Here is a 15,320-nt window from a genome sequence, read left to right on the forward strand (position 1 = left end):
TATACTTGAAGTAATTCGGAGTTTCAGATACAGTGAAACAGCAATCATCAGATGTCATGGGTCATTCATTTAAAAGTTTACATACGTGAAAAGACTTACCTCAAGGTAAGGGTCAACTGTTGCTCCTTTGACTTCACCAAGTCCCCTACTCTAAAAGTTGTACATCCCAGGAAGCTTCGCTATAAAACAAAGTGGAAAGAAAAGAAAACATCTCTATTAATTTTTGAAGTTTTATTTGTTTCTTTTCAGTCCCATGCATGGAAAACTTTCTTAGGTAGCTAGCAAAATATTACATTGCGACATTCTGCTTTAACACATTACCCTACATAAAGTTTTTGTGCATGTGAAATGATTAGCAACAATTTGTTAAACTCTGGTTTTAGGAGCAGGAACCTTTCTCATTAAGAACAATCCTGACAACCTGACAAAATAATAGGCTGTAAGATATACAGCTGCAGGAAAATTTCATTTAGTAAAAGCATTTGCATCTTGGGTCTTCTTTACTAAGTGATTTCTGTATTACAAGAAATGCTAAACCTTCAGTGTTTTACCAATGTTATTTGTGCTATAGTTATTCCTCAAGCCCTTAGGCACTATCAACTTTGTATTCCAAATATGAATATATTTGCTCGAAGAAGCTATTTTCATGTTGAGTTCAGTACAAGTAAATAGAAGTGTTATATTCTTCTAGATTATAGCAGTGCTTGTAAGTATTGTTCCTTTATCTCTGTTGTAAGGTGAACCCATTCATGGCAGTACAAATATTGAGAAATGTACAAATCCAACCAGAAATTCTAAATCTAAGCTAATCTACAACACTATATCTTTTCTTTGTACCCAAATCAGCTTCATGCATCATCAAGAAAATAGTGCAAAAAGGGAAACATATTCTTCATCTTTTGCTTTAGATCATTTTTCACCCAAGCCTCCTCATACTCCTACTGCATTTTGCTAAAACCTCGCTTGTTAACAATATTCTTCTTACCCTGGAAACAGTGGGAAAGAATAAACAGTCTACAGTCATCTACACATTTATCTTTCAAATGTACAACTCAGCATGACTTTCATGAATCGATTATAGTAAGAGGAAAAGATTTTGTTGATTTTTTTGCAAGAAAATAAATACAAAAAATTTGTTTATTACGTTATACTAATTTTACTGTACTGTTGGAATGCTAATCAAAATGAAGTTCCATGGTAAATTCAGTATGTTCTTGGATGGCCTAATTCAAGAAGCATCAAGTTTTTTGCTTCAAACCACTGCAGACTGCATGCAGACAGCAACTGCTACCTTTGGGGAAAGAGAGGAGAATCTGTCGCTACCAACAAGCATAATGGCCTTTGGCAAAAACTGTACCCTGCTTTCTTTCAGGAAGGCCAGCTGCATGTTGAACATTCAAACACTGACAATAAAGCTCTACACTAACAAAGTTTTCTAGCCTATAAAACATATGGTTCAAAGCACAATCCTCGATTTAGGTAAGCCATAACACTGGTCTCCAAGCTGGCAAACTAAGCCATTGGTTATGGCTCACTCCAGAGAGCGACGCAGGCTGAAAGCCAGGAAATCATTCCCTTCCCTGGGCTTTGGGTGGCACCTGAGCAGCAAAGGCAAAAGGCAAGATGCAAGCTGAGAGTCCGAGTGAGACTGGGAAAGCAGTGAGTGTGGGAAGTGCTGAACAGAAAATAAGAAAATAGTAAGAAAAATAAAAAAGTCTTATAGGAAACGGAGAAAACAGCACAGTCACATGAGCAAAGACCACAGTTAGTTTTTGCTGCCAAAATGAAACACATCCTTTTACAAGAAAAATGCCCAGTGGGACTCAAGCTGTTGTACAGCCCCGCCAGAACAAACACACGGAGAGCCCATCCTCCTCTACACCAGTCAGCACGACAGTGGTTTTATTTTCACTAAAAGTCTACGGTGACATAGTTAACTCATGTTAGTTATCTTGTTACAAGAGTACACCCTTCTTTAAGCAGCGAGAATACATTCTGCAGCACAACTTGTCTTCTAGCAGCCTTTATTCTGCCATTTAATGGCATTTGAATGCTTGTATTTGCAACCTCACCATTTGGAAAGGAGGAAAGAGATAGCTGGAGCAAAACTCTGACATAGGTTTGGTCTCTTGGGGCTCCCACTTGCACTACCACAGAACTATAAATCCATTTAAGAACACTAAGAAAGAAGCAATTCCTCATATGATGATTGTAAGCAGCAATAACACCTTTCTTTCATACAGGAGCTTTGGTCACTGTACCCACTAACCACCTCTGCGTGTCAGACCTAGGTCTCCAGTGTCACAAAATTAAAGCTGTATAGTTTTATAGATTTAAAGTAATCAATTTATTTGCCTGCTTCATATTCTTAAACTTATTTGGAATAAAATCGTGTGCCTGTCATAACAATGCAATTAGAAATTATCTGTAAAATTATACAAAATTGTGAATAATCCCATGACCAAAATGAAGAGACTTATGCTAATGTTTGATGTAATTTGAAATGATGCTGGAGATTACTTTTTCTAAACTGATTTAGATACCAATATTCTCCCCTGGGGCCTGAACTGGCAGCCTACAAACCAATCTAACTTTGCATGTGTGACTCTGAGAGATTTGAAAATTAGACTTTAACAAAACTGCTGGTGTAGTGCTAATTACAGAGCAACTTTTCTCTGTAATTTTGCTAGTGGAGTACCTATGATTATAAATCTTAAGACGTGAGCCTTGAATACTTTGATGAATAATCTTACTTAGCCAAAGAAAAAGTTTCTTCAATAGCTAGATGAAACACTTGAGATACATTGATTATTTCACCAAGATTTAACTTATGCCAAGCTATAAGATTTTTCAAACACTAGCTGAAGTGTTGGAAACCATGCCAAGGAAGCCCCAGTAATGCAGGAAAGCCAACACCTTAGATTAAAAATTTTAAACTTCATTTATTTTGAATGTTTGCAGACATTGGGTCTGATGTCCGCCCCAGATGGCTTGGTTTTCATTTAGCCATAGGCGCAATCAGACCATGTAATGGCAGACCACCCCTCATTTAGATTGATAAAAGTGACTCCAGGCATAACTGGTCAAGTTGCTAGCTGGTACTACTACATCTATTCACCAGCTTATCTAAACTTGGTTATATAGCACTGGGTAATACGCAATAATAAAAATAATAAGCACCATTATTATTCAGTGCTTATTTTCCCTTCCAAATTTTGAGCTCATTTTTTTCCTCCCACCTCAAAAAGAACCTCCCTCTGCAAACTCCAAAGACACCAACTCCAGTTCAGTAGTCTTCAATATTTTCCCATCTATTGACCTCTGACTCTGAAACAGTCCACGGAGCTGTTTCAAACCACTTCTCAAGAGGCTTCAGAATTCAGCAGCCAAAGTACAGGCTGGAGGCTTTGATACTACAATTCTAGCAGGACCAACCTTTCCCACCCCCAGGAGACCTCCATATCATCTGAGAGTGGCTAGCCTTCCCAGACCCAAAACAACATCCCAATTCCTTTGCCAAAAGCAGTCCAGACCTATACAGAAAAAATGCGTCCTTCATATATCACCAGTGCAATTTCTGAATCAGAACCCAATCAGAACTGCACATGAAAACCTGAAAGCTGAAGGCCAGGCTCACTGAGGCAACATGATTCCAATCCAGACTGCCAGCATGGCACTAGCAGCAAGTCTAGATGGCTGTGCTTGCCTCGGGACAATTTTAGTTGAAAAGGATTTTTCAAGAAATAAGTGCATGGGATGTCATCAATCACTGAGTCTATTACTCCTGCCATGATTCTTTAATCACTTACCCCAACTTCAGCTACTAAAAAAAAAAAAAAAAGCTTGTCAGTTCCTAACTGTTTAGCAGTTAGGCAGAACGCCATTTCTCTTTGTTGGGTGTCTGTCTCTGCTGATGAAGTAAAACAAAACCCATTAATGAACAAAAATTGCTTACTCCAACATCTGCTCTTGGTTCCCTGTGATCAGGTAGGACACTGGTGCGGACCTGAGAAGAAAAAAAGCAAGCAAAACATCACTCTTTTTGTTTTTACTTTCCAATAACAATAACAGAAGTGCTCATTCATTTTTTCCCCTGATACTTTGCATAATTTAGAACTGATTTTAAAATGATACATGTAATTTAATAATAATCAGTTAATAATTTAAGTTCAACATCTTCTGGTTTCTGTGGAGAAGGAATGGAGTCTTTCACCATTACCCCATTTATCATCCTGAACTTTCCCAATTCTCTGTGAGGAGCTTGCCAGACTTCCTCATTTAGTGCTGTTTTCTGGAAACAATATTTTCAACAAAGCAAAGAAGTAGTCTTGATGAGAAAGGATTGTATTGTAAATTACCTAGACACGTTTACATCTCTTCTGTCAAACTGTTCTAAGACAACATCTTTAGCTAAACTGGTCAAGTTTAGTTGCCTACATAAATCCTTATATTGATGGTCACTATAGAAATACACAGCTAAGCTTGGCCATTCAACCTACTCCCATGTAAATTCTTAGTAAAAAATACAACATGTTCTTTTCCAACTCCAAGATGAAAGACATTTATTTCTTCTTTTTTTTCCCCCCCCTCTACCCTCAAAACCTTCCACAAGGGTCTCACTTCTTTCAGCATTCTTGTAGCATCAGTGGAGCTGCTGTAAAGAAAGTAGCACCTTCTTTATAACAATTTCTTTAGATTCTAGAGTGTCTGCTTTTGTCAATGAAAATATACAGCAGATTAAAAAGCAAGTATTCCTCCAAGTAAGTCCTTGCCTTTGTGGGTTGATCTGCAACAGATATCCTAATCCCAGTCCTATTTATGTATGACCCTGTTTCCTCCCACTACTTCCTAAACATCTTGAGGGTGATGGATGCTTGCAGATGTTCACAGAAGGAAAAGTCCCTGTATTCTCCCATACTTGGGACTTCCAGATGTCCCTGCACTTTCTGCAAGTGGAGCTGCCTTATACACTAACTCCCTTCTTTTCACAAGTAAAAGCAAGGGACAATCTAGCTTCCCCTTACTAGTGCATTTCCCCAAATACTGTGCAGGTTTTATGTGTTGTTTTTTTTTTTCCAAGTGTTTACATAATTTTATTTTGTTACATGTTGACTGAGAATACAGTATTGATTAAACAGTAAAAATGAGATTGAAAAGCATAAGAAAACCTCTGTAACACCCCTCTAATGTGGTCTGCCTCAGCCAAGACAGCCCATTGGGTTAGCTTGCTGATTCAAAGATGTCCGCTTCAGCAACACACAAGGGAGGCATTTGCTGAGCATTCACATCTGGCTGCTTACCTAGCCTAAATAAGTGATATCCATTTACAGTGAGGTTTCCCAAGGACGAATTTTGGGCTTGATTTCAAAGACAGACTCAAACTCACTTCATAGCAAATCCATCAAGAGAAGGCCCACTTTGTCCCATGCCCTCAATTGTCTCTCTCAGTTCTTACATACCAGCTGGAACTTACTCTCCACAAAAAACCTGTCCTTTAAAACAAAGATAAAGTTCCTGGTTTGTTTGTTATCCTAAAGATGGCAGGCTGTTAGAGGAAGCCTTCCAACAAACCGCCACGGAGACAGGACAGAGGGCAGAACCACCCACAGCTTTGCTCAGGCAGGTCTTACCCATTGCTTTTCCATAAGGAGAATAATTCACCTTCCCACCCCCTGCAAAAGCCTGAAGACAGTAAGGAAATGCTATAATTAATTTAATGAGGGCCAGTGTACTTCAGAAATCTGTGGGAAACTTTATTTAGATGTAATTTTATTTTCTAATTTTTTTTTCCACTACTATAACATTAGCAATTCTAAGGCATTCGGCTTTTTCCAGTACTACATTTTCAAAACAAAATACATATTTTAAATTTACCTGTAAATAGTTCAAGTCACAATTGAAAATGCATTACTGACATTTCCTTGTTGCTGATACTTGGCTTACCCTTCTGGGGACCGGGCAGGGAAGGGGGAAATAACTTACAGCAGATCTGTTTCTTAAAAGAAATGAAGGGGTGTGGGGTCTGTGCCAGACCAAAAAAAACCCAACCAAACAAAAAAAACACCCTGTGTCTTTTTAAGGGGATAAAAATCAGTGCATTGTGCTAGCCTAAAACAGGTAACATTGGGCGGCCCACAGAAGTGAATTCTCTTAGAAGGATTACCCTCACTTCTCTGTGTGCATGCACACACGCACAGACACACTTTAAACACAGAGCTGTCACTATGGTGCTTAACAGGGGTGTAGTCTTGTCCCTCTCCCACTGTATATTGGTTGAGTTTCCAAACATATTTAAGCTGCCAGAATACTACAATTATCAGAGCGCCCTTATGATGTGTGCACATGGGCTTGTGCATGCACCATTACACAGACAGTTTGCAAGCAAAAAACCAAAACCAAAGAAAAGCTGTAGTCTCAAACCACAGAGTAAAAAGAAAAAAGGAACAAAGAAACAGAGCATTTTGAAGAGTAAATGTTCTCCCAGTACATTACTGATTAAACAGCTGTACTGTTTTGAAACCTTGTCATAAGCCAACATTTCCCTAATGCCTCCCAAAGTATCCTAAAACTACAAAATCTAAATACAAACAAAAAGGGTAGATTTTAATCTCAAACATCCCTTGCTGTCTTAGATTTTTACTCTTCTCTTTATTTACTCTAGTTTTTTTCATTAAAATGCAAACCTTTAATAATGAGTTTATTCAGGACCGGGGGTGAGACTGAACTTCCCTGGAAAAACATACATTAGAGTTTTACCTTCTGAGACAAAAGATGTACAAAGAGATCAAAAAAATTAAGCAAGTAGTACGGCTTGTAAGCTAGGCCAAGTGCAAAATATTTACAATGAGTATTCATTCCAGTGAATTAGTGTTTGTAAAATAGTACAACTATTTTGTATATGTTACTATTTGTAACACAAGTGTGCAAGAGTGAATACTGATTATGCGTTTCCATTTCTTTAAATCACACACAGAACCATGAAGAAAAAAAGAGAGAGCGCACATAAGTATAAACACGTAAGTATCCATCCATATACTGTTCTAGTGCTTTTTTTACAGACATATCTAAGTGTCAAATTTCTCTAGGTATAAATGCTAAATTGAGCTTTAATTAACTGTCCTAAAGTATAGTGCAGCTTTATATGACAAAAAAGAGCATTTCTTTTGGACAATCCCGGCAGTCTATGTCACATTCACACACTGCCAGGGTTCAGCAGATTGAATCGTTATCATTACTGAAACTTCTCTGGTACTAGAAAAATGTATCATTACAAAAGAAAAAGAAAAAAAAACTTTTCTCCACGCTCCTTTTAACATCTCACTGGCAATTAATTCACTATAAAACTTCACTTCTTATTTGAGTATTTTCTATCTGTTAGTTAAAGCCTTTGCTTTTCAGCTTATGACTGAAGGTCACGTTTGCAAGTCACTTAACGTTTTGCAAATGAGTAATGCTAGATCCCCCCTTTCTCAGTTACTCCAGATTTACCTCATCATATCACCACTGGCCTCCAGTGGGTTCACAGTACTTTCTGGCTGTTCAAGCGCTCTGCTCTGTTACCACTGCTGCACGCTCCAGCTGTCTCACACTAATTGTATTTACCACAGCAGGCAAAGCACAGGATAAAAGAGACTCCCAAAAGTGGTCATTGCCTTACACGCTTTAAAGCCAGCACCTTCTACGAAGGCCCTCACGATTTTACTATCTCAGTTCAACTTTGGCAGGATGGTATAAGAAAGCAATATGTGCAGATAATTTTACTCTCACGTTACCCGGAGGCGCTCTGAGACAGGGACTGTCTGCACCTTTCTTGCCCTCGCAGTCCCTTTTGCACAGAAGGCAGGCACCAAACTCTGCTGACACAACCCCACTCCACAGAAGGCTCATACGGACCCTCGGTCACCATCTTCTCCACCACTGACCGGCCAGCCACGTTGCACAACCCTTTGGAGTCAGAGAGTAGCTATATTTCTTCAGAATTATTCAGTCATGGAGGCTGGAGCCTCATGCAGTTGTGCTCGAAGAGCTGAAACTGCTGAAACTGGGACTCAGATTCTGCAGCAATATTGACCAGCTTTTATAGGATAGCTCCATTCCAGTGCACATCGCAAATTTATTTTTAAAAGAAGATATTGATGACAGACAGCACATTTACCAGTTATTTCCCTTCATCAAACAGATTAGCAATTTTTTAAAAGTTCAGTTGACATAATGTAGTCAGGAAAGGAAAAACTTCAGTCCTTTGTCAGATACCTGTTTATGTGATGGAGGACGTGATGCTATGACAATCATTTTCCAATCTTTTTTGCATGATTATTCCTAAGAGTTCATTTAAACCAAAAAACTAAATCCCTTTCTCAGTAGGCCTATCTACAGATCCAATGCAACTACAGTGCCAAAGGAAATACTGCTATACAGAGACACTAACAAATATTAAAATTGGACAAATTTGAAAACAAGTAAAGGGAAAGTAAATATTATCAGCCATACTGCAATGCTGTTGTACACTTTCCTTACTATTTGTATTTCCAAATTAATTGCCTGGTACCATATTAAAATTTCAGATGTTTATTTACCTGAAAGGGCTGAATACAAAGGCAGGAGTACCTGCATACAGTTGGATACTTTTTATAGGTAGTGACTAATGGATTAGATCGCAACTCTCTTGTGGAAACATTCACGTCTGCAGCACAGAGCACAATTTACAGGAAAGAATATGAGGATAATAGAAAACATGAAGTTCTTAGTCTCTAAGAGGCATCACAAACTGCTTTCCTTCCCATCTTGTCTGCAGCTCAGTATCTTTATGCTTCTCTGTGTAGGCTGCATCCTTATATTCTTTCTAGAGACGTGTAGGTGTACCTCATTTGCCAATACATGGCACAAGATAAGCATTAGGAGACCTTCCTGAGCAAAGGCTGAGGGCAGCAGGATTTAACTGCTTATGTAGGTGCATACCTAGGTGTTTAGACAACAAAGAGAAATAAACAGAAGCCCAGGTATTTGGTCACAAATACATTTTTCTTTACAGCTAGGGCGTATGATCACACTTGCCCTCACAAAATTGAAAGCCATACTGCAGAAAGAACATTTCGCTAGGGAACTCTCTATAATGAGTGTTTCACAAAAAGCATGCCACCTCTGCAACATCCAAGTGGAAGCTGGGATACACCAAGTAACAAAAATCCATACAGTGAGAGAGCCTTGTGACGTGCTACAGAGAATCAGATCCAGCAAGGCTTACTAACTCAAGCTAATTGCCAGCCATACCTGAGCTGTAATAGCTTGTACCATGCCTTTGGGCAAAACGCTACCGACCATAGGGTCCACAGGAGCTCAGACTGCAGGAGGATTTCACAGCTCAGGTACACGGCCAGGCTCAGAGCTTCAGCTGCCGGCACCATTAGTCTGCCAAGTACCACATGGCACCAAGAACTGACTGTACTGAAGACATACCGGGAGGGGAAAAAAAGATGGTTCCTATCATTGCTGTTTTCCCCCAAAAAAGCACTAAGATCACATACACAACTTCTTTCCAAATGTGCCCTAAAACTGAAACACAGAAAAATGAAAATCGTGTACTTAAAACACAGTTATAACAACATCACTATATCTAAGTCTGTTCATTTCCACAGCTATTCATATGATAAATAACTAGCCCTTGAAGGCAAAGGTCCAGGTTTGATTTATCTCTTGCAGTCAATGTAAATACGAAAAAAAAAAGTCAAATCTAACCATATAAATCTAAATAATCTTAATGTTTACAGTGTATGCAATGAAGAAATGGAAGAAACTGTTTATTTACCTTATTAATATAGTATACAACATGAGCACTAGGCTTTTTTAAAGCTATTTGAAACAATATTTTTTTCCACTGGGAGACAAAGATCTGTCAACTGTAAGAATATGTGAGAGATTAAAAGTGACAAAGAAAAATGGTTTCTGTAAGTTAGATATAATTAACATTTGAGCCTTAGCATCATTAAAAATAGATGTTCTTCTGCTATTAGTAATTAATTTGCTCTTCATTGAGACGTGGGGTACAGATACTCTGCTGATATCAGTTACTGCTGTTTCATTGCTTTTAAGGAAGAAGAAAAAAACCATATACTGCTGCACCCAGCTAGCCCTTAAAGAATTACTGCAGACTTCTGCTGCAAAACATTCCTCTTTTGCACAATGAAATCATTATCACTTGCTCTGTGAACAGCTGTTAGCAAAAGATGACCCTTGCACTGTGGTTTCAGTGCACAGCTTGCCTCCACGAAGAAGGAACTATGAGTGATGGTTCAGTCACTGCAGGGGTCTGAAACAGCATCAGGTCACAGAGCTGGCGGCTGCAACGCATCCGGCCGCAACAGGGAAGCAACACGGCAGCCACCCACCCACAGAGTCCCCCACAGGGGAAGTGTTGACTGGCCGGTTATCAGTCAGCCTTCTTCTAAAATTCACATTGTTGCAATCATTATAATGACTGACGGTACTGCAACAGTGAAATACGAGCATTTTCTCCATCTCACACTTCTTCTGAACAAAACCCAACCACGTAAAAAAAACCCTCATGTAGTCTTATATGAGTACTAGCTAGGCATTTCCTCAGTTAAATTTTTATATACTACAGCATCGTGCTTCAGGTATTCAGTCTTTACAAACAGGCAGTAAGCCCTACTACTGCCAGTGTGTCAGCTGGCCTTTCCATGATGATTTCAGGGAACCACCCCATGTAAAGCTTTTAAAGTCTACTGCACACAGAGAACCGCCTGCAAAACGTGAAGAGTGCAAATCCCCCTGAGAATGCTTGGGATGCCTGTTCTTCCATACTTGCTTTCACTGCAAAATAAAATCACAAAAGGCAAATTCTAGCTTCTGTCAGCAAGCTGGTGATGGAGCATTCTTAAGCTTTTTAGTCTATTCATTTATATGGACCAGCCAACAGGGAGTTACCTGCTCAAATCCGAATACCTCAGGTTTGTTATTACAGCTCCACTGTCAGAAGAGCACTGAGACAGACTCCACAACCCAAAAAAGCAACAGCAGTTAGCTGCTGTCAGGGGAGCCTGGACATATTGAAGAATTACATCCTAAAGAATACTCGAGAATGATGGGGAAAATAAGACATGGAAATACATATATAGGGTTTGGGGGGGTTTTTTTGGGGGGGTGGGGGGGGTCTAGCCATACACATTGCTTTAGCAAAACATAACTGATCTGGTAATCTCACGGTCTGTTTGTCTCAGTATTTGCCTCCTTGAAGCAGTGGACTCTAACCCGAGGGCTCTCAAGCTGGAATTTCAGGGAAATACACCCCCCACCCCAGAATGAAAGTGTTCAGCATTGCTCACAGGGCCCGAGGCAGCTGGACAGCAAAAATCTCATTTCCACATACATCATCAGAAAACCTGTGCCAAGAAATGCTAGAGAAGCCAAGGAAAAAACTTGTGCTCTAGCCACTTATTTCAGGGGACGCTTTAGAGGATACAAGCCAAGGGTGGCAAGACATATATACAGCTGTCTGATGAATAACCAAAGAGTTTTTACTGTGCTCAGAGTCTCACTTAAGTATATGACTCACAGCATAAATTAAGGCAAACATCGCTGGAGCAATCAGGTGAGCTTGATAATAAGATAAAATTATTATAACAAACTTTTGCATCAAAACTTGAGTAAAAACCTCACTATGACTCTGGATATCTTGACAAAGTTGAAATGCCCAATTTTTTCTTTACTGAAAAAAAAAGTCTGGTTTTGCATATGCTAAAATCTGCATGTCATAGTGTGCATCTATTTGCTTTAAAAACACATTAAATTCTTCAGAAACCTTATTATGAATCAAAACATGCCACTGTTTGCACTGAGGTGCAAGTTACTTACAAGACACAAAGTTGGTATCTGCACTTAGTACAGGTATTCCCAGTACTCCCAGTTCTTAAAGACTGCAACCTTCACTCAAACCCTCTGTCAGTTCCTGGAGGCATTGCCTACCAGGGGCTTTACGCTCCATATTCTGAACAAACGATTTTTACATAGGAAGCAGAGCTAACCACCTATCAACTCCCTGAGGAGGGAGAAGCAACGAATTGTCATTAGGTTTCCCAAAGAGAAAGTTAAAGGTTTTTTGTTTGTTTTAATGAATTTCAGGGTAAACGTTTTACAGGAATTCTGCTCTGCCAGTCATTCTCAACCTTCACTATTTTCTACTCAGTAGCTACATTAGGGAATTCCAGCAGTGAAGTTACCACTAGACATGCAGTTGCAGCAGTACCACTGCCAGAAAGAGCCTTTGTGAAGATTTAAGATGAGTAACATCACTTCTGCCACGTCTGTGCCGGGTTTACAAGCAGAGCCTGTCAGTCAGTATTCTGGACATCAGCAGGAGACACATTCTAAGATGCAGAGAAAACTGCTATAGCTCTACTGCAGATAATAATGCATTAATGGTATACAACACTTCCTGACTGATCATGCCTCCCTCTAAAGTAGCAACAAACATTTAAAAAGCAATCAAGAATCTGACATTTTAATAAAAATAAATAAAAGTAACAGCAACATAGGACTGTAAAAAATACCAGAGGATTCATTTCAATATTTTACTATTACGGACACGACCTAATAAAACCCCTTTCACACATTCTTGGACTCCACATTAAAAGCATTTGAATTTCTGCTCCCACTCTTCTGAGTGGAAGGCCGTTCCTGAAACTATTGCTGAAATAGTTTGGAGTCATGTTCTAATTTGCACCCTAACATTATTCACAGAGATTTCATATTAATTTTCTCTTCTGCCAACACTATCTTTTAGTTAAGTAATTGTTTTTTCTTCCTCATTCTGGCCTCCTGATGCACTCATACAAAAGCAACCATATCCCCCTCTCATACTTTGTTTTATGAGGCTAATAAGCCGAGCTTTTCCAACACACTCATGTACACAAGAGGCTTTCCTTTCCCCAGATCATCCTACCTGCCCCAGTTCCAACTCATTTCTTGAGCACAACTGATCACATTGGTTACCGTCTTCCAGGTAGGGCCTAACTTGATTCACCTGGGAATCCTATTTGCTTCTCTCACTGCTGTGTTATGCCTGCTGCTCAGCCATGTTTTCATCAACCTGTATTCTTCTTTATCATCTCAATTGTTTCCAATACATGAAGTCTTGGCTCATCCAGAAAGTTTATGTTAGTACAAAACGTAGGGTCCATGTATTTGAAGACTACTGAACTTCCTCCTATTTCTATTATTCCTGGCTCTGAGCTCCTCAGTCCAGCATCATGGTTCCCTCAACTGACACCACTTTTTTTTTTTTTTTTCCTTAGATCAGGAGCTTTCTTCACAAATCTAATTTTGTTCTAATAAGTAGAAGTTGGAAAAACTCTTGCATGCTTTTCCAGATAAGCAGGAAAAATAGCATTTATTGCATGCTCAATGAGGATTTTTCTTCTGTTGCTATGACAGCATGCGACAGTGTTTAAAAATAGTAAGAAAGTTGCAGAGAGGACTAAAGTCTGGTGGCCACACTACCTAAGGGATGGTAATTCTCCTCTGATCTGGGTAAACCCTCTCATCAGATATACCATGCTAGAGGGCATAAATATGGATTAGACAGATGAGAGGGAGTAGATAATCTTTTCTCAGGCTTCCTATGAGCGCTTGCTTTCTTTTACTGAGTAGACAGGATCTATATAGTAAAAAAAGGCCATTTTAGCAAACTTATAGCCATACTTCCCTAGATAATGGCCCTTCCAATCTGAACAACTGCAGTACTGTCATGCAAGAAAATACATGTCCAGGGCCCCCAAATGCTTCACACCTACCTTTTTAACAGTCCACACGTGCTTTAGGGGAGCAAGGAGTTTTCTTACAGGAACCTCTGGATGTTCCTGGGAACTCAAAGACTACAGATACCCATTCTGACTTATGAGAAAAAATTTCTACAAATTAAAAAAAAAAAAAGGCACTGAATTCCAAATATGGCTTTTTCTTTTTAAACTCAGACTTCATTCCAACTTTTTTAACATGTAAGAAACAGTGTTGGGTGTGTTAACATGTAAAAAACCTACTTACAGCGGACAGATGTATAAATTCTTTTTCTCATTTGAGAAAACATTTTGTCCTTGGACTAAAAAAGTTAAACCTGCATAAATTTGCATAACTAGAATGAGGTATAACCTTATAATATAAATAACCTACTTGTCAACCACCTTTAAACAACCCATCTTTCAGTGTGCTCTGACCTTTGCATAGGTCTCATGCTCTGTTCTGAGATGACAAATTGAAAGGTTTTTTTGCGTGTGTTTGCTTGTTTGTCTTAAATAAAGTCACTACTGACTTCAGAAGTTTTGAAGATAGTAGAAGTCTCACCTCTCCCGCAGCCTGAAGTTTCTGCTTTAAAGGCAGAAATCTCCAGATTCAGATTATGGGCTTCAAAGAGTGGTTATACTCTGGTATACAGTATCAACACAAAGGACAGTTGCCTGCATACAGTCTATGTTAATCACACACAGCTCCTATTTACTTACCTACTCTTCCCACCTGTAATAACTTGTTTCCAATCAACACAAAAAAATGCTTTGTATCCCGTATAGAAAAACACTTCCAGGTAGATACCACTGGTGTCCTATTTATTTCTGCAATAAACTAAACATACTTTTTTTTTTTTTTTTTAAACTTACAACACAAGGGAAAAATCAGACATCACAGTTTTTTCACTGTTCAATACAAGGTTCTAAACAGACACACAGTATTTTTAAAACACTATTTCACAGAGTTTCAGTGAAATTATGATCACTTCCATTAAAAATGCATATGATTTTGATCTCAAAAATCATTTTACAGAAATATTGCTTTTCCTCACCTTTCCTCACTGTGCTTAATTTCCATATTAAGATAAATCATTCTCCCCACCCCCACTATATTTTCAACTTTAAAAAATTTTACCTATTTATATATATTTTTAAAGTATAGCTGCAACTTGCAAGACATGGCAATCTTCTCTAAGCTTAAACTCCTGCAGAGCTCTTAGTCAAAAGTGAACAAGCTAGTAAGCACTCTATTTTCAGACCAGTAAGTGAGGTCAATAGAGTGATAGTCATGTCTGACTGTGGTAAGCAATTAAATTCTAATTCTTACGAATCACAAGTGTGACTAAAGACACTAGGTGAATATTTTTAAGTACTTATTTGTATGCTTCTTTCAGAATTTATATACTGACCATGCAAAGATTCTGAGGCTCAGAGTGAACAAACATATTTAAATATTTCTACTACGTACTTAAAAAACATCCCCTCCCCCCAAAAAAAACAAAAACAACCCTTATTTTGACACTA

At 38.7% G+C, this 15,320-nt stretch overlaps 1 protein-coding gene across 1 annotated transcript in view; it reads right to left on the bottom strand.

Moving 5' to 3' along the window:
- INPP4B (inositol polyphosphate-4-phosphatase type II B) overlaps positions 1–15,320 on the bottom strand; it is a 290,644-nt gene that overhangs the window by 115,107 nt on the left and 160,217 nt on the right. The window contains exons 8-9 of the mRNA XM_067297109.1: positions 3,956–4,006; positions 100–179 (exon numbers count right to left, since the gene is read on the bottom strand). Coding sequence (XP_067153210.1) covers positions 100–179; positions 3,956–4,006 — 131 coding nt within the window. The remainder of the gene's footprint in view (positions 1–99; positions 180–3,955; positions 4,007–15,320) is intronic.

The sequence above is a fragment of the Apteryx mantelli genome, chromosome 5 (assembly GCF_036417845.1).
Source record: "Apteryx mantelli isolate bAptMan1 chromosome 5, bAptMan1.hap1, whole genome shotgun sequence".
NCBI classification, from domain to species: Eukaryota; Metazoa; Chordata; class Aves; order Apterygiformes; family Apterygidae; genus Apteryx; species Apteryx mantelli.